The 20,450-nt window shown below is 42.9% G+C and overlaps 2 protein-coding genes across 3 annotated transcripts; one reads left to right on the forward strand and one right to left on the reverse strand.

Moving 5' to 3' along the window:
• Positions 1-609: 609 nt before the first annotated feature.
• On the reverse strand, positions 610-9,444 carry zmp:0000000662 (RING finger protein 145). Its single transcript, XM_062398119.1, has 11 exons — positions 9,201-9,444; positions 8,272-8,557; positions 7,544-7,652; positions 7,048-7,139; positions 6,704-6,945; positions 6,110-6,288; positions 5,891-6,031; positions 5,092-5,274; positions 4,847-4,994; positions 3,877-4,233; positions 610-2,417 (listed from the first exon to the last, which is right to left on the reverse strand). The coding sequence occupies exons 2-11, from the start codon at positions 8,438-8,440 to the stop codon at positions 1,704-1,706; spliced, it is 2,334 nt and encodes a 777-aa protein (XP_062254103.1). The 5' UTR covers positions 8,441-8,557; positions 9,201-9,444; the 3' UTR covers positions 610-1,703.
• On the forward strand, positions 9,278-20,403 carry LOC133962493 (probable carboxypeptidase X1). 2 transcript variants are annotated; one of them, XM_062398118.1, is made up of 14 exons: positions 9,278-9,371; positions 11,415-11,798; positions 13,317-13,426; positions 14,412-14,551; positions 14,747-14,831; positions 15,076-15,226; positions 15,312-15,400; positions 15,516-15,639; positions 16,522-16,718; positions 16,842-17,021; positions 18,112-18,406; positions 18,804-18,943; positions 19,034-19,136; positions 19,574-20,403. In XM_062398118.1, the coding sequence occupies exons 1-14, from the start codon at positions 9,293-9,295 to the stop codon at positions 19,918-19,920; spliced, it is 2,424 nt and encodes an 807-aa protein (XP_062254102.1). In that variant the 5' UTR covers positions 9,278-9,292; the 3' UTR covers positions 19,921-20,403. The 2 variants fall into 2 exon arrangements, with proteins under 2 accessions (XP_062254102.1, XP_062254101.1); XM_062398117.1 differs by lacking the exon at positions 9,278-9,371 and having other exon boundaries at positions 11,339-11,798.
• The last annotated feature ends 47 nt before the right edge of the window (positions 20,404-20,450 follow it).

The raw sequence follows: 20,450 nt of genomic DNA on the forward strand, positions 1-20,450 counted from the left end.
ATGTGTCATCATGTTCAACGTGAACACAAAATATTCTCTATTTCTGTGGTAATCAAACAAACTTTTTATTAAATTGGTTTATTCTATTGCCTTTTATATTTTGTATTCTCTTGTCTACCTAAGTCTGCTTCTGTAACAACTGAATTCCCCCTGTGTGTGTGTGTGTGTGGATCAATAAAGTTTCATATTATCTTATAATCAGTTAATCAATTTGATCTGTGTAGGCCACACTTTGTCTCACAGGAGTAAACAAGGTGTGACATCCTCTGTTGTTAACCCTCAACTGTTGTGTTGTATATTTACAGTAATATAAAAGCATATAAACTCCAGGAGCTGGAGCAGTTCCCATTGGAGTCTGATTCTGGCCACAATTGAAAAACAATGACCTGCCAAACCCAAAAGTTGGGTTTATTCAATTTAAGTTCTTACCATATTTCTTATGCAATAATATATCCGTTCACACCTGCGATTTCAGCTGATATTGAATTTCCACATCTAAGTTGAAAATCTCATTAAAGTCACTGCACCACAAACCTGGAGCTGTGTAAAATCTCAGTGGATTATTACTGAACACGAGAGGAACATGAGTCACATATGCAAATATTTCAGTTTCAGTCTCCAGGTTTTTAAAAGGTTTAATTTTCATGTTTGATGAAGTATAAACAAAAACCAAGACTTTTGCATTTTTTACACCATTTCTTCTACAAAAATGTTTTAAAAGAAAACAATTAACTGTGTGTTTGGTTTTAAATAAAAAGTTTGAGTTATCAACAAAAATACAAGTTTTTAACAAGTTGCTTTACCAGGACTTGTTTTTAAAATATGTCCTTCAACGACCATGAGAATGAGCATTTATAGCATTTTATGATTATGACCCTAAATTAAAGATGATTATGACATTACACCGTGTTGTCAAACACTGTATCCTCTCTAAATCCACAGACCAGCCAGCACTGTCCTCGCTGGAAGCTACAGACAGAATATTCATGTCAGCCTCACTGTGAGCCACTCAGGATTTTATTAACACAGAGCCTATATTAAAAAAAAAGAAAGGTACATGATCTCAGCTGTGATTTAATACTGGGAGACAGAGGCTGCTGCAGTACAACAGGCTGATGCTGCTGCTGAGCTGCTGGAGCTTTTTCCTTTTTGCCACATTGCTTGCACAAGAAATGCTTTACACTAGAAAATTAAATAAAAATAAATTAAATTAAATTTAAGTAAAGTTTTTCCTTGTAACCTGCTGAAATATTGTTGCAAGGTAATTGCTTTATAGTTAAACATTGATTTCCAATAATTATTTATATATATATTTTTTAACAATTGTACAACAAGGGTTTTCATTTCACCAAATTTCGTCTCCCTATTAAATCCAGACGCACGTTATGGACTAAACTGAAGCACATTCACTACACTGTCTGGTACAAGATACAGATTCATTTTCTATTGGTTCACAGAGAGAAGGCAAATGGGTTTTAGTCCCCGTGATAGAGGGTCACCACTTCCCAGTCTGAGACCCTTCAAGGCACTGATGCAGGGCGTCAGTCACTGAGAGCTGTGCTTGTGCAAAGAGAAGGTGGCGTCCGGTGGAGGACAGCCGGGGGACGTGTGGGACAGGTTCAGCCTCTCAGGATCTGAATGTGTCCCGTTGTCCTTATCCTCGGAGTCTCAACGGGAGGTTTCACGAAAGAACCAGGCTCGTATTACGTGTGACGGCCTCTCGATTCTTTATCAGCATTGTTTAATTCTGGTAAATCGATGTCTTTGCACAATGGATGTGTCCCGTCACAGCCGTCATGACTACCACTGTTTTTTTGTGTCCCTCTAAGACAAAAACTAGCACCGTCTCCAAGTCCTGCTCCATTAGAGTCACATTGCTCCTCCATGACATCAGGAGTCGACGGCAGTGGTGAGTCCGTCACATTCTCCTCACCTGGGCCGGGCCTATCGGGAGGAGAGGTTTCCCCTCGGTGCACATGGGAACCAGAAGGCTCCGCTGAAGACCAGCTGGACGATGGGTTAACAAAACCTACAAAGTCTCCATTGGAGCTGAACCGAAGACCTTGAGCGGCCTCTCTTTGTAGTTCAACTGGTTGATCTTTATCTTGTGTGTCACAAGCTCCTCCCTCTGACCTTTCCCTCTCCTCCTGCTGCTCGGCTGGATCAGAAGTTGCATCGTCACTGTGAGTCTCTGGCGGCACGTTGTTGTCTGGGTTTTGAAACTCGTGTCGTGCAGCCGGATCTGGACCCGCGTCTCTCTGGGCCGCAGCGTTACCCGAAGCCTCGCTCTGGCCTGGAGGGGTAGGCCTGACCGACTGGTGGCACATGGGACAGGTCTCCTGCACGTACAGCCACTTGCGGAGGCAGTTGCCGTGAAAGAAATGTCGACAGTATGTGATCACACCGGAGCTCATTTCCTGTGAAAAGAGACAAAAGGGACTTCACAACTATACCTGGAGAGTGTTGGCTTAATGCTGCACATGGAGAGTGGGATCACATGTTACCAGAAGGTTATAAAAGAGGTCGTAAAAGAAGGAGTAACATGTAATCAGGGTTTATGGAGTCAATGGTGTCAAAGGCCGTTTGCACATGTTTATCTTTTTAACACATGAGATACAAAACTGGATGAATATAAATATCTGAGGATGAAAACAAGTTACCATACAAGTAAAGGACGCAGGAGATGCCACCTGAGGTTTTGCCAGTGTCACAGTGATGTAATCATAAACACTGTTCTTTCCGTAACTGAAGTTATGCGTCATGACCTGCTTCCTTGTTATCAGCCCTTGTCTAAATGCTCTGGAAATGATCTTAGTTTATTGTGAAATATGAATGTTATTGTGTCACGTTCTCATTGTGCTTTAATGTTGTTTTATATTTTGTGTCCTTGTTGAATTCTCTCTGAACTATTTAGCATTTGAAAAAATATTTACACATATTTATTTATTTTGAATTGGCTTTTTAAACATCGCAATCTCTTTTATTTTGCCATTATTTCTAAACGTATTTTTTTGCTTTCTTACCTCTCAGCCTGTCTCTGTGCTGCTGTAACAAACATCTTATCCCTTAGCGATCAAAGTCTTATCTTATCTATTTTTTTTAAAGGACAATGGAAAATTTCTTGAACCAGGAAATAGTTGAGCTAACTTTGTATCTGTAACTAGTTCCTTGTTACATTAGTTCCAGTTTAGTTGTAAAAATCTCTAAGTTTATGTTTTGGACTTTGTGACCTTGACAGAAAACAAATCCTCGGGACAAAACAGATGAGATCAGTCGACTTTCACAAAAAAAACATGAGGTCAGGCTGAAGATTCCTTCCTGCACTGTGCGAGAAGAGGTGGAGCTTAACAGGAAATACTGGAACCACAACCTTCAGAAAGGTACAGGAAGTGTTGAGCTTTACATCTACACAGCTCTGAATGTCATGTGTGCCACATGCACACTGAGCAGGGCCAGTATCATAGATCACTATATCCTTATATCTATACTTCATGGCTGATTTGATATTATGTTTATGAAGAAGAAAGAACTGTTTCTACGTTTAAATTCCTTCTTGAAAAATGATTTTTATTTGAGCATTAAAATAAATGTAATTTCCGATAGAATCCATTTGTTTGAAAGTCAGTCATTAAGAAAATACCTGGTTGAGCTTTGAGCAACAATTTTAAGATTATAACAAAGAATAAGAAAACACTTAATCATCTGTTTTACTTCTGTTGTGTGTCTTAACACTGTTGTGTAATTTATGTGCAAATAAAAACTAGATGCCAGTTCATGAAGGTTTTCTCAAGAAGTACAGCGAGCTTTAAAGTTATGTAAAATATTTCAGCTTTGAATTCTCTCCCTCCAGTGACCCGCCGTGATGGTGAGACTGACCTGGAAGCAGATGGAGCAGACGTCGTTGTGTTGCTGCAGCTGCTGAGCCGTCGCCCTGGGGAGGGAGTTGATCTTCTTGGCCGCTTCCTGTCTGAGCAGGAAGCTCCTCCAGCCCGACTGACCCCTGAGCCAAACGTTGAAGTAGGAGTGGATGATGATGACAGAGGCGCCCATCCAGCTCCACTCCCCGAACAGCGACTCCCAGGTGCCGTAAGCCACCACGCAGAGCGCCACCACAAACTCCAGCACCCGGCTGACGGCGTTCACCCAGTAGATCACCTCGTCCAGGCTCTCAATCGGGTCGCTGCGAAACAGCTCCACCATGAAGAGGGAGTAGATCAGCAGGGTGCCTGTAACCTGGACGAATACAATAAAACTTATTTATTTCTATGTTTATAACGAAAGACTCAGATTAAACATTCAATCTGATGTATAGGATCAAATTCTTGTTATTACTTTGAAGTAATAATGATTTTCCAGAAGTATGGATGTTTTCTAAATGAGGCAGATGAGGAGGGGTCATGTTACACTTCTCAACACAAAGACTAGTTCTATAAATCAGTGAAAAATGACATTGCCCTTATCAATATGAAAGTTTAAAGGAACAGATATGTAATTATTGTTTTCTTTACCAGTCAGTCAATTTAGTTGTTCTAATATCATTGATTATATATATTATTTTGGTGTGGTTTTATTGCTTCCACTGTTGTTCACTTTATGTGTTGTTATCCCTGATGATTATCTGTATTTTATTTCAATGTGGACCCCAGGAAATGTATGAGGAATATTTAATGTGATTACAACCTCGTTCACATGAATCTTGTGACATAAATGTCTGTGTGTGAAAAAATATTGGACATCATTGATCAAGACTGTTGAAGACTATGCAGGAAGAACTGCAGCTGCATCAGTCCTTTTTTTATATGACCAGTGGGGGGCACCAAACTCAGGAGGCAGTCCCTCCTCCTACCTGAAGGGAAGTCAGAATGCAGCTGGACACCAGTATGAGGAGCCAAAAGTCCATGTGGAAGAACTGGGCGATTTTAAATGCCATCAACACTGGGAAAACCAGCAGCATCAGACACATGCTGAGGCCGCGGAAGTGTTTCCACAGACTCCTAGAAAAATAAATGAATGAAAAACACACCAATGAGAGTAATGCAATAAAAACACCATTTCATAAAAAGAAATGAAATTCCTTCTTGCTGCCATTACCTGTTGCGGGACGCAGCCAGAGCCAGAATGACCGGATCTGTAATTTCGATCATTGACTGTAGGGTGGAAGTCACCACGATGAAGAGGATGATGCTGAGGAGGAAGGTGCGCTGCAGGGCCTGCATGTCCAACAGACCGGTCTGCAGGGCGAGCAGGAGCAGAGTGACGCCCTCCGTCACCCCCCTGAGGACAAGAGGACCAAGAACAGAGGTTAGGTAAAGAAATACAGAATCACAACACTCTCAGCTTTCAGTTGTAGCTGTAGACAGAAAGAATGAGGGAGGGGGAGAAAGAGAAAGATTAAAAGAAGGAGGGAAAGCTAGACTGAGATACAGAAAAAGGGGAAGAGGGGAGAGAAAGTGATAGAAAGAGAAAAAAGGGGAAGAGGGGAGAGAAAGTGATAGAGAGAGCAAGAGAAAGTAAGAGAAAGAAAGTAATAGAGAAAGAAAGAGAAAGTGATATAAAGATAGAGAAAGAGAAAGTCACCGAAATAAAGAGAGAAAAAGAGAGAAAGAGAAAGTGAGTGCGGGAGAGAGAGAGAAAGGGAAAGATGAAATATGAAAAGAGAGAGAAAGAGAAATAGAGAGGGAAAGAGAGAGAGCCAGAGTGAGAGATAGAGAAAACCTATAGTATATATATAGTCTTAATAAAGTATATACAAATGTAGAACAAGTACACAGGTATGCATGGGCCCTGTGATGTCAAAATACACAAAGAAATAATTCACCTCCACAGACGAATGTAATGAGAGAACACAAACCATAAGAAGTGAACTGGTGAAAGAGTAAACCCATCTGACCTGTGCATGACGTTCTCATTCTGAACTGCGATGTAACCTCCCAGGTACAACTTGCAAAGGTTGAGCAGCCCGAGAGCCAGATAGGACACCACGAAGGTCAGGCCCACGAGAGAGTACGGTGTGGCACAACATTCAGACACACTGCAAACACATCAGCCCTTAACACAACAGTCACAGAGGAATAATCTGCACTGAACAATCCACACAATCACAACCAACCTCGTGAGCAGGAAGAACATGATCCCCTGATTGGCTGCCGAGGCCGCGTTGCCGGACATGGCGTCGGAGCAGAACTGAACGATGAACAGAACAGACCAGAAGACGCTGAAGAGGACTGGGACGGCAAACTGGTTCCACAGAGAGATTCCCACAGCCAGGAGTCTGTACAGTTCAATCACCTGAGAGACAGGAAAGCAGTTGAGTAATGAGAAGAGTAACTACATTAGATTAGTAAGAAAAGTGTGGGTCAACAGTACTAACACACATACAACTAATAGAAAACAAAATGCATGGAATCTAATTGTGATTTGTAAAGTTACAAAATATAAAATTCATGCACTTAAAGTGAGTTTTCTATTTATTTGAATACTGTTCGTAGGAGCAGAGATTTCCACAAGTGCAGTGAGAAGGAAGGTGATTTGTTTAAATAAGTATATGTGTTTGTAAATGAATGAATAATCATCAGGATCACTAAACTAGCACAGAAAAAACACACATAAATGCTAAATCCAACCCTTGTTTTGTATTGTTTTGTCATCTACAACCTCCAACACACATCACTGCAACATTTCCGGTTCCAGGAGACGTGTTTACCTCCACCTGAAGCAGCTCTGAATAGACAGCTCTTGCAAGGCGGTATGGCACGAACAGGTTAGAGAGGAGGAACATGGCGATCCCCGATCCGGTCAGTCCCATCGCGAACGTGTTGACCGTGAGCAGCGTGGCGTGAGGGGCAGAGCAGAGTCTGGCCACTAGGGGCAGCATGTGGGCTGAGAACAGCCACACCTTTCTGGTCTTCATCAGGAAGGCACACAGCGTGCAGAGAATAATCTGACCTGAGCAGAATGAAAATAAGAAATATTTAGTTTGAAGATGTACAAAATACACACAGCAAACAATGCGATGGCTTTTGATACTGGTTTGGTTGTAGGACTCACTGGTCATTGCAGAAACAAATCTGTTGAAGACCAGAGAATCGAGGTACACTGCCCCTTCAAAACCGTAGTGTAGCTCTTCACGGACATAGTCCCTGTTAAAAAAAGAATGAGGACGTTTTTTTAAGCAAATGCACAATGTACATTGTTTGTGTTAGCAGTATTCATGTGATCAAAGTAACACACATTGACGCACAACTGCCTGAGGGGTGATCCTACACTACATACACTAATTTGTGCGTGTTGTTGGAGTTACTACTTGCTCAGACTGTAAGTTCTGTGAAGGGCAAAAGGTGGAATCACTATATGTGAAATATATCTAATAACATTAGATACATAGACAACAGGTTGAGTCTGCTGTCATAATATCTCCCCGGAATTATTCTACACATTGATCTCACGTTACTGGACAACACAGTGAAGGAGAGACAGAAAAAAATCCTAGTGAAATGAATCCAGGAAGTATAGTATCTGTAGTAATAGTAGGAGGACATCTCACTTGGAAATCTGATGCCCCATGTAGAGGAGGAGCACAGCCAGGATGTGGAGGTAGAGAGTCACAATGTGTCTCAATGGCAGAACCAACACCACCGCGTTAATCACATGACCTGGAAGATAGAGGAGAGCATTTGTTTTTCTGTGATGAACACAAGCTGGAACCCTTGTCACCAAATCTGCTGTATTTTGCAGCTTGGAACAACACAACATCTAAACATGTGATTGTAATTTAAGAACTGCAGACAGACTATCAAACACTATAAGTAAGACAATCTCTCCAGTGGAACCCAGACAATGTTCTGAGGTTGATGGCTCATTGAACGTGGGTTAGCAGCAGCACCAGACTAATTCATTTGCAGGGCAAAGAGAAAACACTTAATGACTGCAAAGCGAATGAAGAAAGCTCTGTAGGATGCAGACTGTAACCTCAGAGGAGTCACCACAGAGTGTTAACCCCTCGTAACCCTCTAAAAGGAGAAAGCGCGGACCACACTAAGAACCCAGCAGAGCTCTGGAAGAAAACTCTATGGACTGATGAAACAAAAATGTATTTGTGTTTTTTTAAGTGATGGAAGAAACAGGAGAGAAAGTGCAGTTGACTTTTCACTGACTTCATTAAGCTTGGTTTTACTTTGTTATTCCTGAAGAGACTATTTTCATTTACCTCATTTCCATTCTATCAGTTTTGTTTCTGAGAGTCGTATCGTATGAGATCACATGAATACATACCCAGGTAGTACATGTTCCAGATGACATATTTGTACTTGAAGAGCATGTCTTCATTTTTGGCCCTGAGATGCTCGGTCAAACCTTCGATGTCACATCTGTACAGCAGGTCCAGCAGCAGAATGCTCGGCACCCGGAGGACAACGTTGGCCAGCTCGTCCAGTCGAGGCATTTTGATTGTCACCAACTGGTTTTGTGGGTTGAGCAGAGTGGCCGTGTCACATGCTGTCGGTTAGTCGCACAGGAAACATGTTTCCAGCTGCTTGATCGCTATTGGGCTTGTCTTCATCTGAAAGACACACGAACAAACAGGTAAGGCTTCTCACTTTGCACTGCAGGCCTCCTGTGTGGGGTACCAGGGCCCCTGTAGGACTCCTGTATGGGCTGCCATGACCTATGTATGGTTTAATACGACTTATATATGGGCTAACAGGACTGATTTAACAGGACCCCTGTGTCAGCTACCTGGGCTCCTCTAGGACCCTTTAAGAGCCACCAGGACGTATTTAACAAGACTCCTGTGTGGGCTACCATGAACCCTGTGTGGGCTACCATGACCCCTGTGGGTACTACCATGGCCCCTGTTTGGACTACCAGGACCCCTAGACCCCTGTGGGTACTACCAGGACCCCTGTCTGGACTACCAGGACCCCTATACCCCTGTGTGGTCTACCCAGACTCATGTAGGAGCTATCATGTCTCCTATGTGAGCTACCATGTCTCCTGTGTTGACCACCAGGACTCCTGTGTGGACTACCAGGATCCATAGACCCCTGTGCGGGCTACCAGGCCGTGGTCTAGCGCAGACTTCTCGCGTTAGTGTCATATTGTAACGGTAAACAGAAGCTGGAGGAGTGAAGGACGTAGTCTGCGCACTAATACACCACATTCACAAAGCTTTCCACGTAGACGTCGTGCACAGTTTCACTTACTCCGCAGCCGAACAGCCGCTCGCTAGCTCCTGGCTGCTTCCTGTTAGCTCCTCCGGCGAACAGCCTCCTGTTTTCATGTCACTGCTCGTAGAATGTTGAAGGTTTATACAAATGCCGCTTGTCAGACAAAGATTAAACCCGCTGCCATTGGAAAAGTGACGTTAAACAGCGGGAATTAAACGATAAGAGGAAGAATAGAGCGACTTCTGATGTGGTGTTATGATTCCTCTGGACACTTCCTGTACACGTCATGTGCAAACGAACCAATCAGCTTCGGCTATTCTCATTTTCAGAATAAAGGTCGTAATAATGTCGACTATAAAAGGTAATACTACCACTACTACTACTGCTGCTACTTCTACTACTACTAATGATACTACTAATACTACTACAAATTGTAATACTACTACTTCTAATAATAATATAATACTAATAATTGTAATAATAACAATTGATAAATGATAGTTTTGTTTTTAAATGTATTATTTAGATAGATACATACATACATACATACATACATACATACATACATACATACATACATACATACATAATTAATAATGGTATATTATTACATCTGTAGGAAAGAAAGAAAATACGTACTGAATTGTGTTTATCTTTTTGCTCTAATCCTACTTTCTGTGTTAGGGTCATATCTATAAATCCTTCAGGTGATATACAGCTTTCAGTGGGACTCCTCGTTTTCCTCTGTGCCGTGTCGCAACATGATCAAGTTCACCAAACGGTGAGTCAAATCTCGGTTGGTTTTATGACGGTAAAAGTCGAATGCAGCACAGATGTTATGGTTTTGCTGACAACAGGAAACGTGCAAGTCAGCAAAGATCTGAGGATCTGTTCACTCTGGGTGTTTTGCTGTTGACTCTTAACACAAACATCTGTTAGAGGGTCACTCTCCTGCTGTAATGAATATTCAAGATTCAAGATTCAAGATTCAAGATTTTATTTGTCAAATGCACAACAATAACATTAAGCAGTCGCTGGCAGCGAAATGCTTGAGTCTCAGGCTCTCTTCTAACAATGCTCAAGTAATTACAACCTATACAATAAAATAAGAGAAATAGAATAAAATAGAATATCAAAATAGGAAATAATGTATATATATCTAAATATATATGAACAGCTGAGGAGAAAATAAAACAACAGAAGTGCAAATATGCAAATATGTACGGTACTAGTTTGATGGAGTTATTGCAGTTCAGAGGAGTTTAAAAGTCTTATGGCCTGGGGGATGAAACTGTCTCTGAGCTTGGTGGTGCGGGCCCGGATCCTACGGTACCGTCGGCCAGATGGCAGCAGGCAAAAATGTTTATGGCTGGGGTGAAAGGGGTCTTTAATAATCCGGCTGCTCTTCTTCCTGCACCGCTGGGTGTAGAGGTCCTCTATGGATGGTAGCGCTGTCCTGGAGATGTGCTGGGCAGACTTCACCACCTTCTGTAAAGCCTTACGGTTCAGGGCGGTGCAGCTGCCATACCAGGCGGTGATGCAGCCAGTCAGGATGCTCTCTATGGTGCATCTGTAGAAGTTGCAGAGAATAGTTGCAGAGAATACTTACAAGAGTAAGTCCAAATTCAAAGGAAAACAGATGCTTGTCTGAAAAACACTTGCTAAATAGTGAGTAAAAAAAAAAGAAGGCATGTGAAGAAACTCTGGTGTTTTACAATTCGAGTAACTGGTATAAACTGGTAGCAGGGACGTTTATGCATGTTTAACTTTTATCTTGGTTATTTAAAGGATGACAAATTTACCCCAAACCAGCAGAAATCCGCAGGAAAAGTCAAATAAAGAGGAAACAACCAATACAATTAATAATAAACTCTTCACAGAAGATATAAAACGTATCTCATAAATACTAATGTATATAGTCCTCGCTCATCTTTCTAATATGTCCTGATAAGTCAAAAAAAGGTCATATTTTTTGTCTGGAAACTTTGGATGTTGTTGTATTTTTGCAAAAGTACAAATTTGTAAATGTTAACACATTTTTAAATGTTTTATTGCAACACAAAACCCTCATTTCTTAAGCTGCAGTCACGCACACGTCTGTTTTGAATCACACATTTTCACAGGAGTTGAGCTGGAATTGTGGGAGGGAGGATGAGGAAGGGGAGGTGGGATGAGGAGGAGGGATGTGGATGGAGGTCTGGTTCTGTCAGCTGCACAGAAACTGGCCGGGGGGAGTCTTTTTTCTCCTTCCTGCTCTTCCACTCCTGCAGCAGCTGCAAACAAAGAGCAAGATGGGAAAGTCATCGTGCTTGTTGGCTGCTGTGATTTCTCTGGGAGTCTTCCTTCTGCACAGAGCCGGAGCCAGAGAGCCAACAAACTACGCATCGCCAGAGAGTTCTTCACTATTCAACCGCACAGATGTGAGTGTGAACTGGACTGAGTCGGTCACTGTGGAGGATCAGAGCAGAAAGCCAGCGACTCCCACCACAGCAGAGGCAACGTTACTCAGCACCAGTGTCAAACAGCTGGACTCCAAAGACATCAGGCAGGGCAGTGAGGAGGTCAACGCCAAAGAAGAGGACAAAGAAGAGAAGAGACATGTCAACAAGAAACAAGATAAGAAAACTAAACTGGGTAAGAAAAACTTTTACCAACTGAACTTCAGGTTAATTAAACCAAATTATTAACCATAATTAATTAATAAATGATGCATTCAGGGACCCACTTGGCCTCCGATTTACATCTGCTGAGCATGTAGAGCATGAATCAACTTATGTTTATCTAAATACAGGGTTCTTTATCAATATATTACTTTTTATAATTTTTCTTACAGCTGGCTTAGTTTAATTTAAAAAGGAATCAGATTAGAATCAGCTTTATAGAAGATATCTGCAGATAAATCTGAGCTAGAACTTGTTTTCATGTTTTCCTGCCTTGAATTTTTGTGAATCACCTATTTGTACGATAACTAAGGATTGTTTCCTATGTATTACTATTTTCTATACTGTACTTTTAGTATGATTTAGCTCAAAAAGGGTGAATGAAATTAAAATGAATAAGAGTAAATAATAGTTTACTAAAAGTTTACTTACAGTTTGTATTACAGTTTGTATTTTAAAGCTATAAGAGGACAAATAGTTGCAGGTCCATCAAATCCAAACCTTCTTAAATTCACTTACAGAAAGCTGAAAAACAACAACAAATATTAATATTTAATAACCTGAAATGAGTCAACGTAGAAATTGTTACATATCAATTTCCCAACAACTGCTAAGTCCATTCGACTAAAAGTTTTATCTCCACACAGGATTTATTAAGAAAATTAACTGCAAAACTGTGAAGTCAAATACTAGTTTATGCTATATTGACATGTTCGTTAGAGGTCACTCACAGGATTCTCGAAAATATGATTTATGATTCATTTCATGAGGGAAGGGGCAGAACAACAGCAGCGAAATCAGATCCAGATGTTTGCTTTCATGTGGGTAACACACACGTAGAGCTGCAACACAGAAAAAAGCAGTGATAAAGTTGTCCAAGAGGGTGTTTGCAAATCATAATTTATGAATAGTCCACAAGTCCAAAACATTCTCTATGTTAAAACAGAAGGACACAATGTTCACATTCCTGGGGATGGGACTAGAACACAGTCCTGTGGATCAACTACTAAACAACCTAAAGAAAACAGACAAAGCTGTGCAGCCGCTTCCAGGAGAGTTGAGATTGATGAGAATGTTATTGCCCGTTCACAAAGTCGTAAAATACTCTGCAGCTGGAGCTCCCGTCTTCCTGCTCTACTCAAGCTTCGACTTTTACACTTTGGCCCAAAAACTTTGTCTCAGATTTCATTCAAATGCTCCAGAGACGTACTTCTTCCTCCTAGACACACAGAGGAGGAGGAGGAGGAAGAGGAGGAGGGCCTCCAAACTTCCACTGAACTGACCCTGGTTGATCAGGGGTATTCCAAATACTGGGACCTCATGTTACATCAGCCTTGTTTTAGCTAACTCAGGGAAACCAGCAAGACAGCGTTTAAGTTTAACCCTTCAGGTCCCAGTCCCAGACCAGCATCTGTCAGCTGATCCACACAAGCACAGACACAAACCCACAGAGGACTTTTATCTCATGATTGCTTTTTCCTTTTCCTCCCAGACTGTCCCCCTCTGGGGCTCGAGTCCCTGCGGGTGGATGATAGTCAGATCCAGGCCTCCTCCTACCAGCGGACGGGCCTGGGTCCTCACAGGGGGAGGCTGAATATCCAGGTCAGTCCAAATCCTTCAAAACACCAAGTACAGCCTAGTTCAGTTTGGTTTATTCGTTTGATATAAAAAGATTTAAAGCCTCAGGTCTCACACATCTGCAATAAAATCTCACTAATTTCCTTTGTGGTCCTTGAATTTAAATGCCTTCAATTACAAGACTTGAGGGACCGAGAAACAAGCTGCTGACGACACATTGTTGGTAGAAGATTAGAAAGAGAACTGCACATGTGGAACTTTGAGACTTTTTTTGTTTTTAAAGATTCTACAGATGTCAAAAGATAATGAAAAATAAGTATTTAAATCTGTGAAAATCCTGAGGAACCATTATTTTCACAGATTTAACGTTGAATGAAAACATGATAAATTGGGTCGAACATTATTCTTTGTTCACGCTGCAAATCAAACTGAATGGAGGAAACCTAACCCTTGATCCATAAATTAGCTACAGAGACTACAACAACCATTTGCTCGTTATCCCATTTACGGTCAATTTAGAGTCTTGAAACAATCACATCTCAGTGTGATGGTCTCTGAACTGTGGAACTCAGAGAAAACACAGACACAAGGAGAACATGCAAACTGCAGCCTTACATTATATGCCCTTGAAAATATCTTCTAATGCTTAATCATTTACTTCATAGCTTCACATTTAATTTCTATCCATAAATCCTGCGGTATCCTTCTGAAACTAAAAGACTAAAAGTAAGTTCCCTTCTCGTTACTTCTCTTTTTCCGCTGCTTTTATTGTCGTATAAAACTAATAAGGCTCCAGGGAGTGCAGTCGCAGTAGTAAGTGTTAAACACTTTTATGAAGCATCTTTTATGAGTTAGTCACTAAAAAATCTTGTTCTGTCTTAAATCTGCCGTCTGAAAGCAATCGTCAGGTCAACTCCAAACTCTTATGAGTCTGAGCCGGGAGCCTTCTGGGTCAAATGAATAAATATAAAAACACTAAATCGAACATGTTTTTGTCGTTGTGTTAAAGTCTGGTATTGAGGACGGGGACCTGTACGATGGAGCCTGGTGTGCCCAGTACAAAGACCGGCACCAGTGGCTGGAGGTGGACGCCATCCACCTCACCCAGTTCACCGGAGTCATCCTGCAAGGCCGGAACTCCATCTGGAGGTCAGGTAGTGTCAGGAGCCACATCAGGGAGTGTTCCAGACGCTTTGAACCGTTAAAGATGGAGACGTTTAGTGTTCTGCAAACTAGCTTGGCTGTTTAAATTCAATGTTCTACGGTACAAGAACAGAATGATCTTAAATTTGTGCACTGGCGTCTATTAAACTGGGATTTCTTCTTCTTCCTGGTTCACCACAGCTGGGACTGGGTCCTCACCTACAAAGTGCAGCTGAGCAATGACTCTGTGAGCTGGAGAACCTGCATGAACGGGACCAGAGAAGCGGTAAGAACCAGATCCTGTTGTGTTTCCTGACTCCAGGAATGTAGCAGTGCCGATGACCCGTGGACCTCGTGCAGATGAAAAACACATTTTCAAGAGTTTGTGCCAAAGAGATATATTTGTCTTAGAGAAACAATTTTAAAATGAAAAGAATTGAGGAAAGTGTGGAGAGAAACTGAAGTTTGTGGCTGAGAGACACTTACACTGCCTAGGAGTTAATGTATTAACATCACATTAAATTGTTCAGATATTTAAAGGGAACCAGGATCCAGAAACCCCGGTGCTCGGACTCTTCCCCGTCCCCGGTGTCGCCCGTTACATCCGGATCAACCCGCAGACCTGGTACCCAAACGGCACCATCTGCCTCAGGGCGGAGATCCTCGGCTGTCGTGTGCACGGTGGGCACCAGATGTGTCTGTGAATTACATAAAGGATGGTTGTAAACAAAGCTGCTGAAAACCTCACGTTCTCTTTCCTTCTTAGATCCAACTGATATCTACGAGTCAGAGCAAGACCCGGGATCCATGGACGCTCTGGACTTCAGACACCACGACTACAAAGAGATGAGAAAGGTCAGAGCGGCCCGAACACTCACGATGAGTAACTGTGGTTCCAGGGATTTGACTCACAGACTCAACAGTTTGCAGATTTTCCAGATTTAACCCATGGACCTCTTTGTTCTTCCAGCTCATGAAGACGGTGAGCGAGGAGTGTCCGAACATCACCCGCATCTACACCATCGGGAAGAGCTACCAGGGCCTCAAACTCTACGTCATGGAGATCTCAGACAACCCCGGCAAGCACGAACTGGGTAAGACAGATCCAACCGGTCTCGCCTGAGCCTCAGAGTCCACATGAAACCTTTGAGTCAGAGATGTTTGGAGCAGAATCCATCTTGTCTCCAGAGTCGCCCTGAGTTGAGCTGCTCCGGGGCCCAGTTCAACGACCTCCAGTGTTTATACAGAGTGTTCCTCCTGCAGCAGCACCACACAGGGAGGTTAGGGGGGGTGGGGGGGTGGGGGGGGCTCTCCTGTGTAAACACTCTGATAACAGTTTGACATTGGAGCCTGCAGACCACCAAACAACACAGGGCTCTTTGCGATGCTTTCTTCAGATGCAGGGAAACGGAGCCACTCCACATCTGTGAAGAGTCAAACTGGACTTAATGGGAATGATTGGAATTGTGTTAGTGGTTTCATGGTTTGATTCGAAGAGGAAGGGGCGGGGATGTGTGTCTTTCATTTTTTGAATTAGAACAAATGCTGCTCTATGAAGTTCAGACCTTGTGTCCTCTGAGTCTCTGTAGTCTGGGATGGCTGCCGTCGGTTCAGGCCAACACACTGGGATTACTGGCAAAGCGCACATGGACCAGTTCCACACTGATTCCTAACACAATACAAAAGGGTTGAATGGTTTTATCTGAGAGATTGAATGTTCTCCTGATTTGACTCTGGGTTTGAACTTTGACGAACTTTAGCAGAACAGTTTTTAACAGAAGCAAAGAGATATATGATCACATCACACCTTTTCTTTTGGCTTCTGGTTTGTTTTAGGATTGATTCTACATTTGTATTGATGACGATTTGGGCTCTTTATGGCCTGGCCCTAACCCTTACCCAACCTAAAGGCCTTTTAGATGAATGTCTCCACATCCTCTGCAGATGAGGTGACGCTCTGATTGTAATGTCGGCAGGTGAGCCCGAGTTCCGCTACGTGGCTGGGATGCACGGGAACGAGGTTCTCGGTCGGGAGCTGGTCCTCAACCTCATGCAGTACCTGTGCACAGAATACAAGAAGGGCAACCAGCGCATTGTGCGACTGGTCACCGAGACACGCATCCACCTCCTGCCCTCAATGAACCCGGATGGATATGAGTTTGCGTACGCGAAGGTGTGTAATGCTTTAAAGCAACACTGTGTAGGTTTTACTGAGCAGCAGCGCCCCCTGCAGCCACAGGGGGTCTTTGTCGTCTGTCTCTTACTGACTGTTTTTGGATTGACCGATGTGCTGCAGGGCTCGGAGCTGGCCGGCTGGGCTGACGGGCGATACAGCGTCGAGGGAATCGACCTGAATCACAACTTTCCGGACCTGAACAACATCATGTGGGACACTCAGGAGACCGCAGCCGATCCGTCCAAAGTCCCCAACCACTACATCCCCATCCCAGAGTACTACACCCAGGAGGACGCCACCGTAAGGAATATTTGGATGTTTCTAGATAGTAAATAAACTGTAAAAAACGTTTTGAATAAATGTCCAAACTCTGCTGTTTACAGGAGGTGACATGTGGTCGCTCTTAGGTTTTCAGTTGTACAAATGTAGGTCAAACTGAACAGAAGGTTTTTGTTGCTGTTTCCACTTCAGCTGCCGAATCGGCCCCAGATCAGAAAAAAACGTTCAGAGCCATAGAAAACAGGGATTTTTCCAGGAAGCCTGAGCATCGTCACTCAGTGTTCGTGGGACACATGTAGAAAGTCTGCTTCCAGATATAAAAATACACTCTGACTTTCCTAAGCCCACAGAGTCTGGCTGGTGTTTTGTAGGGAAATGTTTTGACCACAGGAGGGGAAGTGTTAAATACACAGAAGAAGTACTATTACATATCGAACCACATATCATACATTTGAAAATATGGTACTTTTGATTTAATTACCTTCATCTGACCCCCGTCTCAACTTGGAGCCAAAAAGTAATTTCCACTCTAAACTTCAACAGTCTAATTTCACACAAAACACGAAAAATGATAGAAATATACAAGAAATTTATAAAATGCATTGTAAATTTATGAAAAACTTTTTTCCCCCTTGATTAATTTCTTGAACACAGTTTATTTCAGGGACCCTTGACTTATTGATCTCTATGATACAAAAAGTACAAACACAATCTTTAACACTTTACCTTGTGAATGCATTATCTTAAAAACACCTCCACAGAATCCTTTCAAATTTGGCACAAATGTTGACCTCAACTCAAGAGTTGACTGATTAGATTCGGGTGGTCAAAGGTCAAAGGTCAAGGTCATGTCATCTCACCAAATATTTTTTTCACATTTCGATCAGTTGTCACTTGAAGTCAGAGATGAACTGATTCCTTTTCAGGGGTCGAAGGTCAAAGGAGGTACTTCAGAGGAAGTACTTTTATGCTGAATTCTTCACGTACCTTTTCCTGATAACAGTTTTGGATTTTCTCTGAAGTCAAACCCGTATTTGTAACAGAGAGTTTTTCATGTATTGATAATAATTGTCGAGAAAAGAATCGGACTCTGTCTTCCACCCCCGTCCAGGTTGCACCAGTGACCCGAGCCGTCATCAGCTGGATGCAGGACATTCCCTTCGTGCTCAGTGCGAACCTGCACGGTGGAGAGCTGGTGGTCACGTATCCCTACGACTGCACCCGGGACTGGATTCCTCACGAGGACACCCCTACGGCGGACGACGCCTTCTTCCGCTGGCTGGCCACCGTCTACGCCTCCACCAACCTGGTGATGGCCAACCCTCAGCGACGCATGTGCCACTACGAAGACTTCCAGGCGCACAACAACATCATCAACGGCGGAGCGTGGCACACCGTCCCCGGCAGTGAGTCACACCACCGAGCCCCTGGAGGGGTTTCATCCAGACTCCACTTAGCTGTCTAGAGAGCCAATCAGCTGCTCTCAGTTAGTGTCAGAAGAAACATGGCCTTGATTATTTTATACCTTTAAATATGTTTTTTTTAAGTTCACTATGAGCCTGAACAAGAAATCATTTTCTAAATATATGCAATGAAGTGTTGCTTTGCTCAATTCTGTGGAGAACAGTGAACAAGGAATGACTTAGATGTGCAACTTACTGAATTATGAATTGTGGAGGGATGTTTGCCCCTCTGTTTAAATATCAGGTACATTATCTGAATGTTAAATTTATTGAACGGTTTGTCAGCACATTATTTGAGATGTTTTTTGCCTGATTTATGCTGGTTGTGTGTTTCCTGCAGGTATGAACGATTTCAGCTACCTGCACACAAACTGCTTCGAGGTGACGGTGGAGTTGTCCTGTGACAAGTTCCCTCACGCCAGCGAGCTTCCCGTCGAGTGGGAGAACAACAAGGAGTCTCTGCTGATCTACATGGAGCAGGTCGGCTCAGGGTGGATCACATTCAATCTCTCAGAAAACAGGAAGAGATGCACACGAGTTTTAAAAGTTCTGCTTGTTGTCTCCACTCAGGTTCACCGGGGGATCAAAGGTGTGGTGAAGGACAAGATGTCCAGACGGGGGATTGCAGATGCTCTGATAAAGGTGGAGGATCACGAGCACGACATCCGATCAGGTCAGCGAGGGTTTTAAAACCAGTGTTTCCCCAGATGTACCTTTTGATTTGACTTGTTTCTTCACTGAAAGCACAGAGAGGCTCAGTATTTAGTATTCAGACACTTAATTCCAACAACATGCACAGTTTAAGGGAATGTTATGCAGCTTTTTTCATTTGCAATAACTCAATTTGTGTAATATTACTGTTCAATACCATATGAAATATAACATAATATTTACTCCTTAATCTTTTAATTTCTACTTTCTCCAACTTAAGTGAAGTTTTAGTTTCTCTGTCTCATGTAAATGTGTTTATCTTATTCTTATACCAATTCTGTACCAACATTAAATTTGTCACTACCAAGGCCATAATTAGTTGATTACATTACCTCACAATAAAATGTAGTATATAGATGGTGTATAGTTTGTAAATGATATCTTATTTCCCTCCTGCAGCTACTGACGGTGACTACTGGCGTCTCCTGAACCCGGGGGAGTACAAGGTGGTGGTCTGGGCTGAGGGCTACTTCCCATCCATGCGCCGGTGCCGCGTCGGATCGGAGCCCCGTCCCACCATCTGCGACTTCGCCCTCACCAAGACGCCCCTCCAGAGGCTGAAGGACATCCGGGCCAAAGGAGGGAAGATCCCCCAGGAGCTGCAGCTGCGGCTCCGGGCCCTGAGGCTCCGGAAGCTCCGCGCCAGCACCAAGGCCCTCAACCGCCGGCGGGAGAGCCAGCGGCTGCAGCAGGAGCAGACGCTGCTGACCAGGAGGGCTCGGGCCTCCGGAGGCCGGAGAGAGTGAGAGGAGGCGACGGGCTGAAGAGGCCTCAGGTAGAGACCAGGGTCAATCTGGGACAAGTAACATGTTTCTACTGATGTCAAAGGGTCAGTGAACCCAATTTACAAGAATGTGACATGAAGACAGTTTAAAAAATATCAAGTCTTGGACATTTCTACTTGCACCGAGGTGGTGATGAAAGCTTCAGTGTCACAGCTGAACAGTTTAGTTTCTGGTTGTGTCCACGAGCGTCACTCACACACTGACAGAGACTGACAGGATATATTAAAAAACTTCCAGAGTAAAGTTCCACAGCCTGTGAAGGATCATTGTTATCGACAGGCCCCCTTAAGTGATAATGTTCAGATGTACTTGTTTTGTGAAAGTTGTGTTCAGCTCCTGTTGTGACGCTGTTGTGTTTGTTTCTTATCTGTAAAGAGACTTTAGGATTTAACTGTCAGCTGGTCTGATATCTGTCTTTATTCCAACAGGATCATTAAATAACTCTCAAATAAATCTTCCTTAATTGTGTCATTTATTCTGGTGATGACATC

The sequence above is a fragment of the Platichthys flesus genome, chromosome 10 (genome assembly GCF_949316205.1).
Source record: "Platichthys flesus chromosome 10, fPlaFle2.1, whole genome shotgun sequence".
Taxonomy (NCBI): domain Eukaryota; kingdom Metazoa; phylum Chordata; class Actinopteri; order Pleuronectiformes; family Pleuronectidae; genus Platichthys; species Platichthys flesus.